General features: G+C 45.4%; 1 protein-coding gene across 9 annotated transcripts in view; it reads right to left on the bottom strand.

Moving 5' to 3' along the window:
- Nucleotides 1-339: 339 nt before the first annotated feature.
- Nucleotides 340-20263, bottom strand: part of XPO6 (exportin 6) — a 112710-nt gene continuing 92786 nt past the window's right edge. For 8 of the 9 annotated variants that reach the window (XM_058569786.1, XM_058569787.1, XM_058569791.1 and 5 more), the window contains 8 exons: nucleotides 20016-20205; nucleotides 9985-10140; nucleotides 8767-8881; nucleotides 8421-8592; nucleotides 6866-7027; nucleotides 4067-4165; nucleotides 3686-3916; nucleotides 340-1061 (listed from right to left, as the gene is read on the bottom strand). In XM_058569786.1, the coding sequence (XP_058425769.1) occupies nucleotides 960-1061; nucleotides 3686-3916; nucleotides 4067-4165; nucleotides 6866-7027; nucleotides 8421-8592; nucleotides 8767-8881; nucleotides 9985-10140; nucleotides 20016-20205 (1227 nt within the window). In that variant the 3' untranslated portion in view covers nucleotides 340-959. The remainder of the gene's footprint in view (nucleotides 1062-3685; nucleotides 3917-4066; nucleotides 4166-6865; nucleotides 7028-8420; nucleotides 8593-8766; nucleotides 8882-9984; nucleotides 10141-20015; nucleotides 20206-20263) is intronic. The other variant, XM_058569792.1, reaches the window with a different exon arrangement.

Raw genomic sequence — 20263 nt, 5'->3', positions numbered from 1 at the left:
GAAAGGGATCCATTCTCTGGGAGGTGGAAGAGTGGGAGGCCACACTTGGAGGAGCAGGGGTGGTGGCGGCTCCACACCAGGTTAACTACCAGTGAGACCAAGTCTCCCACCCACTCTGAATGTGAGAAACAGGGACCCTGTGTCTTTACACAGCTTAAGATGTTATCTAGAAAAGGGTGGGATGTAGCCAGACTCTACACAAGTTGGTCTCCCTCTGATGTTCTCCCCAGGGCACAAACACGGGCCTCATCCCTCACTGCTCTGCTCCCCACCAGGATGGTCCCTTCACCAGGATGCTGGTCCTGAGGTTCTGAGTGGAGAGAAGCTCCCTACCCAGCATTTATATAACAACAACATAAGCATTTTATTTTTTCATGAAGCTTCTTAGTTTCTTAGTATCACAATGGAATGATGAGAAAACGAGAACCAAAAAAAAACACGAGTCTGCAAATCTCTGACAAATAGCAGAGACTTCAAGGCAATTGTGGGGGCAGGAGGGAGAGGCTTGATAGAAGTGCCAACGTAGTTCCAACATCATGTCTCTCCTTAGCTGGTTGGGCCGGGGACGGCAGGGGTGGGGGGAGGTGGAAGGGTGAGAAGGTGGCACTGTCATAGCTGTCCTTGGCATTTCTATCTCATGACTGATAAACGCATGATCTGCACGGTCCACCCCACAGGATTTCCCGGTGCCTCCCTGGTACCTGGCCACAGGACCCTCTGCCTGCTCCAAACGCCCTGGGCACTCCAACCAGTGCCGAGATAACACCCTGAAGCCAGTTCTGCTGGGTGGGCGGCAGGAGAGAAGCATGGAGAGGGCAGGGGGCCAGCAACGATGCTGAGGGTGTGAGAATCCGAGGTGCGGCCAAGACTCGTCTGGGAGCCGTCTGGGGTGGGAGGTGGAGGTGGTGCAGGTGGCAGCGGCAGGAGCCTGCGTCCTCCGGGCAGTAAGCAGGCTGTGCCTAGAGCTTCACAGTGCCGGGGGGCAGGCTGTCGTTGCAGAGTCTGTAGTAACGCAGGTCGTTGACCAGCCTGTGCACATTCTGGGTGAACGAGGGCAGGTCCTGGAAGGCAGAGGCACAGCTGCAGCCTGACCCCCCAGCACCCCAAATCACCCACCCACCCTACCAGCCACTTCCACCCCACAGTGAGCCTTGGAGCTACGTGAACATTTTACAAAACTCAAAACTTCTCCTCCTTGCAGCGTGTGTCAGCAAAGGGACTGCGGGAGAAAAAGGACAGCTAGGACTTCCCTAGTGCTCCCCACCTGCCAGGCCCTGTCCCGAGCAATTCAGACACTCCTTCACTCCATTCTCACCACCGGCCTGCGACGCAGGCTCTATTAGTACCGCCATTTTAAGGATGAAGCAAGTGAAGCACACAGAGATTAGGAAACTCGCCCCAGGTTACACAAATAGGAAGGGAAGGGGGTCCAGACTGGAATCGCTCGTGAACACTGGTATGGCTGCCAGTGCACACCTCTCCTTCACCACGGCCAACAGAGCCATGTGCTCAGAATCCTTCTCCACCCAGGCCCCACCAATCAAGAGTGACACACCAGCAGTAGCCCACGTGCCCCGACACCTAGCCCGCTGGGCCACAGGCTACGAATGGAGACCCGGAGCAGCTGGAACTCCACACTCTACCATATACCACTCCCACACCGCCTGAGGTCGCTTCCTCATCTTTAGATCGGGTTACTGAATGCTGGATTGTAGGTCCAAATGCAGGGTAACAACAACGGTGCCCGTCACTGACCAGTCGAGCCCTGCCTGGCTGGTAGCACCAAGGCGATCCCTCCTGAAACCCCGGGTGACAGGCGAGGCTCAGAAAACAGCTGAAGGCACTTCCAGCTCTCCTCCACTCCACCAACACTTTCCTAACTTCTACTCCTCTTCAAACTTCAGCTCAAAGCCGGCCTCTTCCAAAAAGGCCGCTCGGATACTTCCTATTTCCTGGCCCCAGCAGGCTAGGTCAGCGCCTCTGCTTCAAGTTCTCAAAGTGCGCTCGGCTCGCCCTGCTTGTGGACACTGTATGTGGGCTCTGGAGCCAGAAGACCCAGGTCTGAAGCCTGCTCCCTGGCTCAACCATTCCCAAGTTCCTGCTCCCTGGCTCGACCATTCCCAAGTTCTGTAACTGCCAACTAACTGCTGACCTTTCTGAGCCTGGGTTCATCTGTGAAACGGGGTTAACAGGACCAACACTTTAGAAGGTTGTTGGAAGGCGTGAAACAGCGGGGCATGCAAAGTGCTTGGCCCAGTGTGGTCCAACAGAGGGCGCTGCTGCCTGTCTTCCCAGCAACACTCCTTGAAGGCAGGGAGGGACTGGTGCCCAACAACCTGGCACCAGGCCGGAGAGGCAGCCAGCTCCAAATACACAGTGAATGAGTGACTGAAGGTGCTGAGTCCTTTATTTCATCCTCAAGAAAACAAACCAAGAGATGTCTTTTAAATCAGTGACTCCCAAATGCCAAATTCAAATTTCCTGGGCAGAACACAAGAGTAAGTTTCTCTATTTTTAATAAGCACTTCAGGTGCTTTGATGCATTAACTAGATTTGGAAACCACTGCTTTAAATCAAGAAGCTGACTGATGACATCACTAGAAACTGATCATTAAATATTATGATTTGGCCTTTAGGAAAAGGAAGAAAAAAGACCCAAATGGCTAAAGTGAACTTCAAGAAGCTTAGGAGAAAACAAGATAGATCCCAGGGAAAGAAAGGTTCCAAGACAAAGGAAAACAGCTAAGTCTCAGAAGAAACTGTCCTAACACATATCACAGACAACAGGGAGGAAGAGGAGTTTGCTCTAACAGGGGCAACATGCAAATCTGAGCACTGTGGGAGAACCAGGGACAGGCTGCTCAAGTGCAGCAGTCACAGGAGGAACACTAAAAGGATGTGGGAGAAAGAAAAGACGTCATTTTATCAAGTGTGAGGTGGAGAAAGACGAAAATTACTTATTCCATAGGAGAAGTTCCAGGAAGACTTATTGGGCAAACAGTAGAGACGAAAGAGCTGGAACGGGAAGGAAGACAGGCGAGCACCCAGACACACCAGCACCAATGCTTCAAGTGCATCCAGGGCTGTCACCACCCCAGCTCCCACCCAAGGTGTGGCACAGGTGGGGAGAGCCCACCTCACCTTCCCCAGATGGACAGCAGTGGGGACAAGAGCATGAGTACTGGGAGGGCTCCTCCCAGGACCCGACGGCAGGTCAGCCCATGTAGTCTGGGAGGAGCCCAAGGTCCCATCTCTAACCTTGGGGACCCAGAGATGCTGCTCCCAAGCACCAATCTTCTTGGCCTATCTGCAAGTCCGCAAGTTGGGGCTGTAGTGGCTCATGACCCATGAAGAAACAACGGCTGGGCCCCAGTCAGAGATGTGCTCGACGGGGTGCAGCAAGTACAAAGAAGCCCAGACAAATGAGAGGGACTGCTGGGGCTGGAACTGGAGCCCCATGGCTGAGACGAAGAACATAGGTGCTACAGAAGCCAAAGATGGGGAAAAGCACATGCCCCTCAATCCAGCCACAGCACCGAGTCATCTGGGAATCGCACAAGCTCCTGGGGAGCCACCAAGCCACAAACCATGCACAGGGGCAGCCTGCCCCCTCCTCACTGAATAGGCGCCAGGCTTGAGAGCCCACCCATGCCCTCCCTTTAGCCTGGCCTCTCTCTCTCCTCACCCGATCCATCTTGAAATTCCGCCCCAGCACATTTTTCTGGTTGGCATCCACACCATCACAGCTGGTCAGGAACTCTGGGAGGAAGGCTGCAAAGAAGCCATCAAAGTCCACAGAGGCCATGTTGTAAATGGCAATCCCAATCTCCTCTTGCAGAAGGTCGTGGGACTTGTGAACCAGGACCTGGAGCAGCACGTTCACAAACTGAAACAGCATGGTGGTCCGGAAGATCTTCTGCAGACAGAGAGAGATCAGAGTGAGTGATAGCCGTGAGGGCTCACTCAGGCCCCCTGGACCTGTCCAGCTCCCAGCCTACTTCCTGTCATTAGCCCAGACCCATGACACCTCTGATGAAGGAACCTTTTTGAAACATAGGGCACTTACCTTGTGGTATAGCTTCTGCTTGGTGTTGAGAGTCTCCAAGTAGAAGAGATTTTGTTTAAATAGGTGGATGTCAGGCTGGAGAAAAGACTGTCCAAAAGCCTAGGAAATAAGACCACCATTTTAAAAGCAGCATTTAAACACCCCCAGACCCAGCCCCTCTAGGGCACCTACCCTATGACAAAAGAACTGACACTCCGCGAGTGACTCCTCGTGCCGATGGCAGGGCGAGGGTATGGGTATCCACTGCCTTGACTTTTTTGGCCTGTCTCGTCAGATCTTTGCAATGCTCCTATGCAGTCTTAGCTCCTAAGTTCTCTCTACTGGTCCTCGCTTCTTATTTTGGTCTCATCTTACACCTTTTGTAATAAACCTCTAGACCCCTTCATGGGATCTACCTTTGAAGCAAGAAGCTAACAACTCTAGTCAAATACCTCAGCAGTCTTAAGACACCGAAGCCTGCCCGCCTCCCCTCAAGCCAACCACTAGCACTCCATAAGCCGCTCTCTCCTTGGCACTCAGGTCTTATAAACCACAAATCCTTAGAGGCTCCTTCACAACTGGCTGCCTCTGCATTGGGGTTAAGCAATAGCAAATTTTTAAACTGCTTCGCAATTGCTGGACTGTAAAAGTTACTAGTTCAAGGGCAAAGGGAACCCCCCCAAAAGAAACCCACAAAGAGCCCTGCTCCAATAGAAAATGACTGTGGGAGGAATGGGGGAGGCCAATGAAATGCAAACCCAGTGGTGTGCAGGACACTTCTGTAGAACAAGCTGGGGATTGCTGTCATTCTGTCCCTGGGCTCCTAAGCTACAAGAAGGGGGTCTTACAATCCCCACTGCCGTGAGGGGATCTCCATGATGCCCAATGGTTTTATTTACTTTTTAAAGTCAGGTTTATTGAAGTGTAACAGAGTAAAATTCACCCTTTGGAGGTTTGCCATTGTGTCATTCTGACCAACACACAGAGTCATCTAACTACCATGAGAATTGAGACACAGAACACTTTCATCTCCCCAGAAAGTTCTCTCATGCTCCCTTTGTAGTCAGTGCTCCCTCCCTACCCCTAGGCAACCACTGCTCATTCTGTTCCTCTAGTTTTGCCTTTTCCAGAATGTCATATAATGGAATGGAATCATGCAGTCTGCAGCCTTGTGGATCTGGCTTCTTTCACCTAGCATAATGTATTTGGAAGTCATGTACGTTGTTGTCTGTGTAAGAATATGTTTCTTTTTACTGTTGAGTAGAAGTCATTACACATGTGCCACAGTTTGTTCATCCATTCACCAGCTGATGGATATGTAGATTGTTTCCAGCTTTCAGCAATTATGAAAAAAGCGACTATAAACATCTGTGTATAGGTTGTGTGACTACATGTTTTCATTCACCTTAGGTAAAATACTTAGAAGTGGGATTGCCAGGTCATGTAAAACTATATGTTTAACTTTACAAGAAACTGCCAAACTGTGAAGCTGTTTTTCCAAAGTGGCTTTCACCAGTCTTGAGTGCAGGACCAGGCATCAGTCTGCCAAAGAAGTCTTAAGAGAAAGGACAGAGTGTAAGAGGGAGGTAGGAGAGGAGCAAACACTTGCATACTCCAGACCCAAGGCCGTAAGGGGTACTGGAGATGGAATGCAGGGAAGGGACTGCAGAGACCAGGAGCAGGGCATGTGCTTCTCCAGAGAGGAGTTTCCACACAGGGAGTGCGTGTGCGTGCATGTGTGTACACACATGTGTGCATGGGGGCAGGGGGGTGAAGAGAGGGAGGGTGGAAGAATCCCTCTGGCTTCCCTATGAGGAAAAGCTGGCAGTGAAAAAACAAAGGACCCTCGACTTCAACCTTGGCTTAGAATAAAACCGTTATACAACCGCGTGCAGAACAAGCAGAGCACCTGAAAGCAGCAACTGACCAGCCCAGCCACGCTGGCAAGGGGAGGCTGCCCCAGGCTTCCACAGCAAGGTGCGCTCAGCAGCCCCCCACCCGACAGCTCGCTCTCTAGGGTACAACAGTCGCACTTGGTCTGAAAGGGAGCACTGACTCACGGGGCTGTGTTTCTCCCAATATGGCACAAGAATTATCTTTAAAAAATGCAGGGAGGGGCCCGCCCGGTGGTGCAGGCGGTTAAGTGCACGCGCTCTGCTGCAGCGGCCCGGGGTTTGCCGGTTCTGATCCCAGGCGTGCACCGACGCACTGCTTGGCAGGCCACGCTGTGGCGGCGTCCCATATAAAGTGGAGGAAGATGGGCACAGATGTTAGCCCAGGGCCAGTCTTCCTCAGCAAAAAAAAGAGAGGAGGATTGGCAGATGTTAGCACAGGGCTGATCTCCTCACACACACACACAAAAAAAATGCAGGGACTCTGTTCAGTTAGCCTCTGGTTAAGGAGGCCCCGGGCAACTGTGATGCAGGCAGTCTCCTTACACTTGAAGACACTGCTATAAGGCAAAAGGAACTGACATTTATCCAGCATCTCCAAGTGCCAGGTACTTTGTGTATGCTATCTCATTCAACCTCACAACAAACCCCTGAAATAGGCAGCACTATCCCCATTTTACAGATGAAGAGACTGAGGCTCCAAGAAGTTAATTAACTTCATAGGTACTAAGAGGTAGAGCTGAGCTTCAGACCCAAAACTGCAGGGCTTCCAAGATGCCACTTGTTCCAGTGGCTACATTAGAGGAAGTGGGACCATATGCCAGAGAAGCAAACTAAGGATCAGACAGCCACTGGACCCAGGTGGTGTCCAGAATGAGGCCTGTCTGTTCTTGGATCACATGGCAGCCTCCCAGCTCTTCCACGTTACCTGCATGATGGCACTGAACTGAGGCTCATTCTCCATCTGCTCCTCGGCAATCCCCCTCTGGACACTGGCCAGGACAGTGGACTTGAAGAAGTACCTCCAGTTGTGATGGAGCGTCCGGAAAAGGAGCTCAAACAACTCAGCCTTCACATCAGGGGAGGGGCGCTGTGGGGACACACACAGACCCTAAAACCTTCCCTTCCTGCGGCTCAGGGAGCCACTCCCAGCCTGGGCCCAGAGCAACAAAGAGGCCTAAGAGATGTCTGAGAACACAAGCAGAGTGTCAGCTTTCCACTCTCTTGTCCCATTCAAGCCCTCCTCCTCCCAGCAGTTCACACCAGGAGTACTTTGGAAGAGACAGGGCCACACCTGAGACAGAATGCCGGGGTCAGTGCCAACGGGCCCTTTTCTGATGGAAGCACTCAGCTTTTTAAGCTAGGAAAAAAGGCTACTAAATGGAAAAACAATTAGGAACGTGGATTTCCTGTTTAGAAAGCAGGTGATGTGATCTGTCACATCTCCTTACTAGTGTTGTTCCTCTTCCCAGGATAAAAAAACGCCAGCTAACCTGTTGATTTTAGGCGACCTCTGAGCATAAAGACAAAGAATAAACTTTAAAAGTGGTTCTGCCCTCTGTAGAAAAGGAATTTAAAGAGCACTTAGGAACCACAGAAACATCAGAGGACCTCCGGGTAGAGGCAGCACCTCCGGGGGGAGGCAGCGTGCGGTGCTAAATGCTCTCTGGGCCTGTCTCCTTTCACTGGCAGCCGGGATTCTGGGAGGAGGAGAGGAGAGGGAAGCAGGCTCAGCAATGTTTTCAACTAACCAAAAATCTCCACGTCACTGTAAAGCATGACAGGTCACATTATTCCAGAAGTCTCTATAGAATTCAACATTATAAGGCCCAGATATATTTAATTCAGCCTTAATTAAAGTTAAATTGAGACCAGAGAGCATGACCTTCCATGGCAGGAATCCTCACAGGGCCCAAGTGTGCTTAATGATGCAAAGCAACTGGACTTGTTTAAGCCTTAGTTTGGGCAGTTGAAAGGTTAGCTCTCAGTTATGTAACTATTACATAAAACTTAGTTAAATCTATACTTAGTTTGGATCTTGTCATGCTGAGTGTCTGTCTATTTTCTAAGGACAAAGAGCTTTCCTTTAACAACCAAAGTTTTGAATGGTTCCAAGGTTTTGCCTTGTATCCTCGAGATCATGAATGTTCTTAATAGGAAAGTATATTTGTTATAATGTTTGCTGGAGAAAACCATATATTCACCTAACGTTATAAAAGTTGCCGTGAGAGACTGATCCTACTTACTAACCAATCTTGTGACAATTAACCTGCTATGCTTACACCAGACTAGTTCCAATTAACTCAACCAATATAAAAAGACTGTACCAAGCTAAAGGCATTCTTTCTTAGAAAAAATTATTTTACAAGAAAAATGAAATAACTAACAAATTTGCTTTACAACGCAATGTGTTTTCCTCAATATTTCATTCCCTCCCCAATTGCAGAGAGAATGCAACACGGGACCACCCCAGCCCCTCATACCTCAGCAATGATGGGATACACCTGCTCCATGCAGAGGGAGATGATGCTGGGGAGGAAGGGCTTGAACACCTGGCCAGGCTCCTGCACCACCACCTGCAGGATCTTCAGAAACTTCTCAACCACCCGGCAGCCAGTGCTGCCTTCATGGAGGATGCTCTCAGCCAGCTGTTCTCTGCAGACAAGAGAAAGTACACAGTAGCCAAGGAAACGTTTCTCTGGGGACCAGCATGAAAAGCACTCCTTGTGGCAAGTGAAGAAAAGGAGCAAAAAGTCCCATACTTTGTAGCCAGGTCCCACTACTTCTCACTTGGAGCCTGAAAACCATGGACAGCAGGTCTGTGGTTACCTGGTAAACATATTGAGGAAAGTCTGTATGATCTGTTCAGTGAAAGGCACGCCCATCTGTACTCTAAGGCCTCGAAATAGAGTGAGGAAGAAGCTCAGCATCTCATCAGTCACGTCTAAACAGAGGGACAAAGCAAGCGATCAGAGGCATGCACACAGGGGTAAACGGAAGCCTTTGGCTTGATGGACTTCCTTTTGCAATCTGCACTATCATCTTTCTCTAAGGCTTCCTGCTGGAAGAAATTTCCCCACCACCATCAGAGCCAATGATGGAAAGTGGAAAATGATTAAAGACATGCTGAGAAAACAGCTCTGGTACAGTGAACCTCTATCTGATGGCTCACTATAAGAAATGAAGGTCATCTCGAAGCCTCCCTCACTGCCCAGCATCCAGCGATGTTCAAGTTCTCACTACAAATGGATCATTTTGTGCTCACATTGATGGAACTATTCAACTGGGTCAACACCTGAGTGCTTTAGCCATTTCTCTCTATGACCAATAATCCCTGCAGTTGGGGCAGGAGTTAAGTGGCTAAAAGTGGATAACGAGGGTGTACTCAGGTTGCATGGGCCTGGTCAATTAAATGGATTATTTGCAGAAAATATTGGTTACATTTAGTGTGGTTCCACTTTCAGATCTAAACAATCATCTTGTATGATCGTGTTTTGGCTCTAACCACACACACTCTGCTTACCAGAGGTAATCAGTAAATATTTGCTGACTGAGAGGCCCCCGACCTTTCTCTCATAAGACTGACAAGACTACTGTAAACGCTCTCATGAGAGCCAGGCAAGTACATCTAGAAAGCCAGAGAGCCTCTATCAGTGACAGTGACAGAGTGGGGTGAGGGGAACCACCTCAGCAAAACCCACATTGCCACAGAAGGAAGGAAGGAGCGCTTATCAGGAAAAGCTCTCTTCTCTCTCCTGTATCAGGCTCCGACCCCCACCCATTCATGGTCCAGACTGGGAGAAGGCAAAGACTTAAAAATGAAAACTAGGCAAGAGGCCCCAAGTGACACAGTGCCACATGACACACATGCAAGGCGCCTACGAAGGTGCCGTGGGGCCTTGGCCCCAGAGTCCCCAATCAACATCACTGCTCTCTGCCTTGAGTGTCAAGGCCTGCACTGCTGGCTTGGCGTGCTCTACAGAGCTACACAGTTACTCTGGTCCTTGTCAGCACCACCCACCAGTGAGGCCTGAGGACAGCTCCTACCTGACTGATGGATAAAAGCTGGAAAGAGGGCCAAGGAGACCTGAACGGATTCCTGCAGTGACTGGTAGCAGATCTGTCGGGACTTGGTGGATTCCCCAGAGATATTCTCCACAATATCTTCTAAGACACTAAGTGTCTGGTGGATAATCACTTTGGCTGCAAATCAAGATTAAGGTGCATATTATGACTTGTCTGAGGATAAAGCAGAGTAAGTGAGAACACTAGTGAAGGGGAAGAAATTCACAAAGGTGTTCAGAGGACAATCACACAGAAGTCCTGCTAACGGAATACAAAGTCTCTCTTGATTGAGTTATCAATCTCTCTCTGTATCTCTCTTTCTACATCCTTTTCTTTCTTCTTTCTACTCTTTTTACTGTCAGGACTCCAGGTGCCTGCCTGCCTGCTCATTTTTCTGCCTCTGTCCACCAGAAACAAGTCCAGAGAAGAAAGGATGAACCCTCAGCTTAGGTATCTGTTATGAGAGGTTTGGGGATTTGATCGGAGACGTAAAAGACACTTTCCACTCCAAACAAATGGACCGAAGGTATATTTTATTATATAGAGGATAGTAAAGGCGATAGTCTGCAAACAGATCCAAATAGGTCAAATATTAAGAGGGAAAAAACATCAGCCCGACTGGAAAGGGAAAACACCCACATCAGCTGAAGAGAAATGACACAAATCAACCGGAAAGAGAAACACCAGGTTGACCGAAAAGAGAACACATCAGATCAATTACTTTATGTCAAATTAATTACTTTACATCAAATCAAAAACTCACAATATCCACGCCCCACTGCCGGGAGAGTCCTGTCAATTGGCGCTGTGAGCAGGATTCGATTAAGGAGATGGCTTTCCTGTTCAAACAAAGGGTAACTAAAGCCAAGGTGAAAAAAATTCCAGGATGGGAGGACCCTCCCTTTTGCACTCTGGCTGGGGAGTGGGCTCATAGGTCAGGGCTATGTAAAGCTTGGGATGTTCGTCTACAAAATATAAATCATTGGATATGACCAAAACTTTACAGACAATAGGAAAAAAGAGATAATGTTTCTTTTCTGACACGGCGAGGTTAATGTTTATTGACTGCTTATCGTCGGGCTATGGAAGATAGAAAAAAAAGTTTCAAATTTACAGTCCCGGCTGATGTCACCCAAAATAAAAACTCTTTCCTTGCCGTGAGCCTGGCATTCTGGTTTTATTTGGCCCCTCTTAAGTGACAAATAGTGAGCCTAAATGTGTATCCAATAATAATTTGGCGAGCCAGCCGGGAGGCTCTTTGTCCGTGGCTCAGCGGCCCTGGGCCGGGTGGGATGTCCTGGGAAACAGTCCAGCAGCTGCCTAGGTGATTTGCCCTAGGGACTGCTCCCAGTGCTTTCCATCTAACCTGACACCGCTGACCCTGGGCACATTTTTCTTATGACAGGGAAGCAGCCTCTAAAATTATTTGTTTGTTTGCCTATTTGTTTGTTTTTGCTTACACCAACAACTCCCTTCCCCTCCATCTGGAGTCCTGTCTCTTTAAGAGGCAGGGCTATCCCTACTGGAGTGGAAATAATTGTAGGACTTTTACCCAAAATCTGTTAGATACATCTATCTGTTCTATTTGAGATCCCATTTAACTGTCTGTTCTGTATGTTTGTAATTTTGAAGGGGGGAAGTTCCATCTATCCCCAAGGAGAGCCCTCTGGGCCACCTCTTGGCTAAATGGGCTATATTCAGCTAGGAGCCCATATCCAAGAAGATAGGTTTTTTATTGTAACACCACATTGCCAAAATATTCCATAGACTCCAGAGAGAAAAAGTGGCCAAAATGGGGCAATTTCAATTTAAACTTTTGAAGTAATTTAAAATTGAAATGACTATTCTGGAGAATCTGATGAGTTCACCTTAAGGGTCGCCCTTAAAAGAGAGGATTCAAAACCTCTCACGATAAAATGCAATCTTTAATTAATACACAGAGACTTCTAAAAGACAAAGTTATTTCAAAAACAGCTTCCAAAATCTTTTTGGTAACTTAAAGCTTTAAAGTTTTGCTAAATTAAGTTAATAAAAATTTATTGAGTCTCTGGGTCATTTCCACATAAGATAAAACATTAAAAATTGGTTACTAAGCATAAATTTGTCTGCCTATGGTCTCTTATCTCAAAAAAAAAAAACTAAAAGATGCTTACGTTTAATGATAAACATATTATGTACATGTTAAAAAATTTTCTATAAAAAAATACACATTTCTAAAAAGTCTGTATACAAAAAAACCAAAAAGTATGTTATCCATAAAAAAGGTATAAAAAATAGAGATATTTATATTTTATTAAAAAAATAAATTTATCCTAAAGTACTAAAAAAAAAAAAGACGTAAGACAAATTCTAAATATAAAAAATAAATGACAAAAGGTTTATAAAAGTAAAGCCCTGAGGAGTTTTACACATAATCAAGTTGGCTAAAGTAAGCTAATAAAAAATTAAAATTTGACTTTCTCTCTTATAAAGATAATTTTCTTAAACTTTTAGTCTGCTCTTTATATAGAGATTAAAAGGTGTTCTTTTGAGTAAGTCTATGTAAAAGACAAAACACCTATGTTTTGTTAAAATAATTTCCTATGTTCAAAAGGACTGAAGTCTCTCATTTAAGGTTTTTGTTTTTGTTTTTTGACTGTTTTAACTCTCTGTTTGCCTTTAACTGTTTCTGTTGTCAACTTGATTAAATAAATAACTAGACATTGTTTCCTATTTGACCAAGTGTTTTAAAATCTTTTGATATTTTTGATAAACTTCTGCCAAAATTAAAGTTTTTTTAACTTAAAAAAAAAATTACAAAAAGACATATGATTATGATGCCAAAATACAATTGTTACTGTATTTCATGTTGATGCTCACAGTTCTATAATTTCTACAAAACAAAAGTATAACTTTTATGCTAATCGGCTGGTGCAAAGTCATACAACACACAACCCAGGCTTAACACAATAAATCCACAAAAAGAGTGGGCACTTGGGAAAATAAACTTCATACAGGTGGACAAAACAAAGGAAAATCCTTGTCACCCATGATGATATTGCCACTGCAGTAAAACAATGTCAGTTATGCCAACAGTTAAATAAACGGGGCGTTCCATACCCCTACCAAGGTCATATCCAAAAGGGATTATTTCCCGCCCATACATGACAAATAGATTTTATTGGACCATTGCCAAATTCTTGTGGATATACTTATGCCTACACTGCTGTTGATACATATTCTGGTTATTTATTGGCTATACCAGCTAAAGCGGCCACCCAACAAAATGCCATAAAATTATTAGATATAATCAAGTTATATTATAAAACACCAAGGCAAATTCAGAGTGACAACGGTTCCCACTTTACAGGTAAGCTGATTCAAACCTATACCAAAAAAAATTATATAAAATGGATTTATCATATACCTTATTACCCCCAAGCTGCAGGCCTCATAAAACAAATAAATGGATTGCTTAAACAACAATTGAGGAAACTTGGTCATGGCTCATTAAAGGGGTGGCACAACCATCTAAGTACTGCTCTAAATATGTTAAATAACAGGCCACTAGGCCCTAATGAGACTCCTCTGTCAAGGTTGTTACCAGCAAAGATTACAGAAGTGGCAGCCGCCACCCATGAGCTTATGACCTTACAGTCTGCTAAACCGCCTTTTCGTGCCACGGCCGAAGCGGCTGGATTGGATTTATCTACTATTCATTCTATTCAATTGCCCCCTAAGAAGCAGTCTATAGTCCCTACTGAAATAAAGGTACAATTTCCCAAAAATACCTTTGGTTTGTTAAAAGGACGCCCTGGACTGACAGCAAAAGGTATTGATGTACTAGAAAGAGTCATTAATCCAGATTACCAAAAAAAAATAAAATTTATATTATATAATGGTAGTGACACAGTACTAACTGTAGAGTCTGGGGAACGAGTGGGACAATTATTGGTGCTTCCCCTCCTGACTCCAAATGTGTCACAAGGACAACCTCCAAGTAAATTAACTAAAAAAAAAATACAAGAATTTGGATCTACAGATGGATGAAAACCTGGAGCAAAAATGTGGGTGACACATCCACCCAATGCGGCTCCCCGTGCCGCAAAAGTAGTGGCCCAAGGGCCCCCTACAACACTCATAGTTATGTATCCAGAAAATAAACAATTATATCATGTTCCTAAAAATTCTGTTTCTTTGCGTGAATAAATATTCCTGCTATGTTTGCTATGTTGTGCTGCACTTCCATGTCTGCTGCAGACCTACATGCCAACTAATGTCTCCGTAGGACAACCTTTGACCCTGCACTGCTGGACCAACTGCTCTACACCAGTGGGACCTATAACCTGGACTATAAATGGCCAAAAAATTTGGTCTCAGAAACATCAAGCAATCTCTCGGTACAAGCCTATAATTTCTCCATTGCTTTGTCTTCTGTTACCCTCCGTGATGGGGGCTGGTACAGTAATAATCCTTCTGGACTTCTGCAAGCTAATCTGTTGGGTCTAGGTGTTACTTTACCTAATGTGTTACGCTAGCTGCCCTTCTACTACCTGATCCTGGCCTAATTGTAGACAACCATCGTCAAATTAAACACCTTTCCTGCTCGTTGACACATATAATAAATAATACTGTTAGAGCCTTCTTGGCTATATCTCAAAAATTACAAAAACTGCGTAGAGAGACTCTTATATACAACGAGCTGCTTTAGACTATTTGTTTCTTCTTCATCAAACACCTTGTACTAAAATACCGGGTATATATTGTTTCAATATATCAGATCAAACTAATGTTATCTGTGATGCTGTACATAATTTGCAAAATCAAGTTAATAACATTTCATATTCTAAGGGGTTATTTAATTGGTTACCTTGGGGTTTGGGTCCTTTATTGCGAGATAGTTTTATAATTATTGTAGTCATTGGATTTTGGATTCTTGGATGTGCCTTATGTACTCATGTACAAAGTTCATTGTCTATACATATGGTGTCTTATGGTTAATGGAGACGGCCACGGCCGAATATGTCTTGACATGAGTACAGCCATGTTTGGCCGCTCCGTTGACCTACAGCCACCAGCACAAAAAGAAATATAAAAGCTGCTTTCTGCGTGGTGGGAACTGGCCCTTCTCTCACGGAGGGAGTTGCAAGTTGTAACATTTCAAGGCTCTTGGAGCGTCGTAGCACGGGATGGACTGGCCATCTGTGCCGGGCTGGGACGATAACCAAAGAGAACAATGCACGTACACAACTACTGGGCTGGGACGTTAGCCAGGGGGCTCAGTGCACGTACGCCACTGATAACCATTTTGTGCATGGGAACACCAAATGCTTGCTCTGCAAACTCTGTAATTGCTTACTCTAAAAATTACTGATGGTATAAAAACTGCTAAAAACTGAGACCCAGAGAGAGTTCCACCTGTGGAAGGGACACCTTGCCCAGGACGTGTGATCCTTGCCCAGCCGTGTCGATTGACAGGGCTCTCCCGGCAGTGGGGCGTGGATATTGTGAGTAACTGATTTGATGTAAAGTAATTGATTTAATATAAAATAATTAATTTAATATGTTCTCTTTTTGGTCAACCTGGTGTTTCTCTTTCTGGTTGATTTGTGTCATTTCTCTTCAGCCGATGTGGGTGTTTTCCCTTTCCAGTCGGGCTGATGTTTTTTCCCTCTTAATATTTGACCTATTTGGATCTGTTTACAGACTGTCACCTTTACTATCCTCTATATAATAAAATATACCTTCGGTCCATTTGTTTGGAGTAAAAAGTGTCTTTTACGTCTCCGATCAAATCCCCAAACCTCTCATAACAGTATCCTGAAAGTAATCAACACTAAGATGGTGAATAGACTGATGAGAAAAATAAGTGTCACATGGTAGTTACCACAGGCAAGAACAGACACACACAGCTTAAACACTCTCCTTCCCTCCAGACAGGAACCCAGCCTGGTCACCCACACGAGCACCTCCGTGCACAGCTACTGCTGCTGTGTGCAGGGGTATGCTGCCTGATCAGTCCTTGGCCTAGCGGGCCTGTGGGCCAACAATATATATAATTATTGTTATTATACTGTATTATATGTACATTATTGACAATATATACTTCTAACAAGACCCGGATATAAGAGCTCACTTGATGACTCCATATAGCACAGAGGGAAAACAGAGGCAGTGGCCAGCAAACAGGCAGAAGTTCAGAGGACATAGCAAATCCCCAGATCAGAGGAGCCTGGACATGAACCACAGATGTCACTAGATGGCTATACACCCAGGCCAGGAGCCTCGTCAGTCAACCAAGGACGGCCAAGAGCCCCACCTCTGCAGGGCTGCTGTGAGGATTAGAGGCAAGGTTTAGAGTGACCTAGCAAAGTGCCTGGCATATCGGAAGGCCCAGAACGTCATCATTCCCCAGCACCAGTGGGGCTGCTCTTCCCCTTAGACGTGGAGCTTCCCACCAGTTGTCCCAAGAAGCCCCCCGTAGCTCAGCCTCAGCTGGGCAGACTCAACCCTGGCAGAGCTCCAGACGCAGAACCGGAGCAGGGCTGAGAGCCGGCCTCCACCTGGCAGCACTCTCTGGATCGCCCTGGCCCCCCGAGCTCACCAGCCTCTGTGGGGGCTGAAGCAGTTTCCAGGGAAGGGTACAGCAGAAAGAATCCATGCTTTGGAGGTGGCTGGAATCAGGTTTGACTCCTGACTCTGCTAGATTCTCGGTTTCCTCATCTGAAGATGTGGACAGGTAACACCACCTCACTTACAGGACTGAGGATGAAAGAACACAATGGCTCACAAAAGGCCTGGTCCACTAAAGGCTGGTCACGGGGCACTGGAAAGTGAACGAAAGGCACATCCATACTACTGAAGGAGACACTCACTCACAACTACTACAAGCACAAGGATTTTTACAGAGCCAGAAACTGCACTTGGGGCAGACATTTCCCCAAGAATACACAAGGTTCAGGGAAAGCAGTTTACGGGAAAAAGGCAAGAGTCAAGAAACCAAAATCTGACATCTGACATGTGAGGAAACTGAAACAAGAACTGAGATTTATTCACAAAAATGTACAAATGAAAAACTGAAAGCACTGTTAAATATGTAATAATAGGAGAATGGGCATGTAAATTACAGTACTTCCATGGAATAGAATGTTATAAAACCATTAAAAACAATGCTTTCAAGAACAAAGGGGCCATGTGGCGAAGAGCACAGCATCTAGACCAGTTGGGCCCCAAGTCTGACTCCTGCCCCCAACACTGTCTCTATGACCCTGAGCAACTTAGAAGTGCCAGGCCCTGTGGGGGAAGAGGACTTGTCAATGGAGAGATGGGCAGGCACTGCCCGAGACAGGTGATCACACTGAGCATTGCCAACAATGAGACAGCCAGAAGTGATGCAATGCAAGTACATATCACTACCTAGGTGGTACTCCTGCCAAAAACTGCTGGAAATAATCGGACAGAACAAGATTATGGGACATTCTACCAAAAAATGGGCCTGGATTCTTTAAAAATGTCAATGTCATGAAAAACAAAAAACAGGGATGTTTTTCTATATTAAAAGAGACTAAAGAGATGTGACAACCAAATATAACACATGATCCTTGATCATATCCTCAATTTTTAAAACGCAAAAAAGGTCATTTTGCTATAAACTGGGGAAAATTTGAATGTCATCTATATATTAAATGACATCGTTGTAACAATGTTACACAGCTTGGTTGTGTTAATGGTGTCTTGGTTATACAAGAGAATATCTTGTTCTCAAAGATCACGTATTCGGGGATAAAGTGTCAATGTCTGCAACTTACTTTAAATGGCTTAGTTAAAAAGTGTGTGTGGGGTCAGGGAGAACACAAGTGTGGCAAAACTAACAACTGGTGAATCCTTGTGAAAGGTACACAGTTGTTCATTTTCTTAATCTTTCAACTACTTTGTAGGTTTGAAATTTTTTCAAAGTATGAAGTTGGGGTAGGCAAAACTTTCCAGGCCTTCATTTCATCACTTGTAGAATGAGGATAAGACAACACATCTCACACGGCTATAGGGGAGCCTAAATGAAATAATGTCTGTAAAGTTCTCAGCACACAGTAAATGCTAACAATGTTTTTAATCATGTTCATTGTGGACATCAGTAATGCTATTCAGAGTATTTCCAGTACACGGTGGCATCACACCTCCCACCCCCTCTGAAGTCAGGCCATGGTCATATAACCGTACGCTCTGGCCAAAGAAATGTGAGGGGAAATGAACAGTGTCACTTCTAGGCAAGAGCTCTAAGAACCACTGCACGATTCACCATGTTCCTTTCCCAGTGTAAGCACACACTGCAATGGAGCCTTCATCAGCAGGGACTCTTGGGTGACTAGAATAAGCAGGACCTCTCCAACCGATTTTCTTGCTCAATTATGAGCAAGAAATAAATTTTTTTCCTGTATTAACCCACTAAGGTTTTGGGATTGTTACCACGCAGCATAACGTAGCCTACGCTGATAGATATTAGTACATGTAAGATAAAGTGAGAAAAGAAGACCATTAAACTTTATAAAACGTGATTCCACAACAGCTATATGTAACCCCCAGGCAAGTTACTTAATCCTCCCATCCCTTAGCTTCCTCAAGGATAAAATCAGGGTAATTAACAGTACCTAACTCATAAGGCTGATGCAAGAATTAAATGAACTACTGAATGTAAAACACTTCAAACCAGGATCAGACATATACCAGACTTCGAAGGCTGATACTTGCATAGCCAGAGACTTGATGCTGGATATAAGATCGCCAAGTCAAGAACCTAGCACACAGTATGCCCTCAGCAAGTCACCCCTTCTTACACAACTAACTATAAAATGTATTTAAAAACAGGAAAAGACAATAACAAGATAGTTAAAATGCTTACTTTCTAAAATATTAAAACTGGTGAGATTTACGAGTTTCTTTTTCGGGCCGGCCCGTGGCTTAGCGGTTAAGTGCACGCGCTCCACTGCTGGCAGCCGGGGTTCAGATCCCGGGCGCGCACTGACGCACGGCTTCTCCAGCCATGCTGAGGCCATGTCCCACATACAGCAACTAGAAGGATGTGCAACTATGACATACAACTATCTACTGGGGCTTTGGGGGAAAAAAAGGAGGATTGGCAATAGATGTTAGCTCAGAGCCGGTCTTCCTCAGCAAAAAGAGGAGGATTAGCATGGATGTTAGTTCAGGGCTGATCTTCCTCACAAAAAAAAAAAAAAGTTTCTTTTTCCTTCTTTATACTGTTCTAATATTTTTATACAATGGGCATATGTTAATGTTCCCGATTATAAAAGTAATGTTTTTAGAATGTTGAGTATTTATTACTATTTCTAACATTTCACAAATGACATTCTATAAATGACATCATCCAATAATGTTCCCTTATTTTCTTATTGTGAAAATAGATTGCATTTTTAAAATATTTCTGTAAATTTGTTATTTCAGGAAGATTTTCCAGAGAAACTTAATGTCTTCTACCTAAACTACTGCGTTCTCTTGATTCATTTTTTTCTCCCTCTTTAATATAAACAATCAAACCTCAAGTGCCATTTGTGAATATACCAAGCTCTTTCAAAGCCTCTGAATTTATACTTGGAGAAAGGTTAAAAACAGTTTCAAAAGATAGCTTTTAAATTCATTTTTCCCAGGGTAGAGGTGAACTGCTTTGATTGCTTATTCAAGTATCTGAAATGGATCAATAATCACAGTAGGATTTTTTTATCCATGGAAGGCACCATCAATAGTGACTTCAATGGATGTTCTTCTCATTTTTGACATTTTACATCAGAGAAAGGGCATCCTGCATTCAGGAAATAGGTCAGATGTGGCCCTATCTGATGAATTCCATAGATAAGCAGGATTCTACCACCTGAGTCTTAATTCTTCCGCTTAGCAGCTGTGTGACTACGGACAGATGAATTCACCCCTTGAGCCTCAGACACCAATCTCATCTGCCACGAAGAAGAACAATGCCTGCCCTACCTAGTTCCCGGGGCTGTCCTTGCCTAGGGGCCACTTACTGTCATCCACTGGCATCTTTCTCTGTGGGGTGACAGCGTTGGGTTTCAGGTTGCGATAGTCCCGAGAGAGTGCGGAGATGAGGCTGGCATGGTTGATGGAGCGCACAGGCCACTGCTGCTCGTTCTCTGGGAGGTTTGGCCATGGAAGCAGCAGGATGTTAGAGAGGGCTCGGCACACCAACACCTGAGCCTGGAAGACACCCCAAAGGCATCCATCAGAGGTTTAAGAGCAATGGACAGCAGAGCGG

Source organism: Diceros bicornis, chromosome 26, assembly GCF_020826845.1.
Source record: "Diceros bicornis minor isolate mBicDic1 chromosome 26, mDicBic1.mat.cur, whole genome shotgun sequence".
Taxonomy (NCBI): Eukaryota; Metazoa; Chordata; class Mammalia; order Perissodactyla; family Rhinocerotidae; genus Diceros; species Diceros bicornis.
The sequence above is the reverse complement of the archived record's forward strand: the minus strand, read 5'-3'. Positions and strand labels throughout refer to the sequence as shown.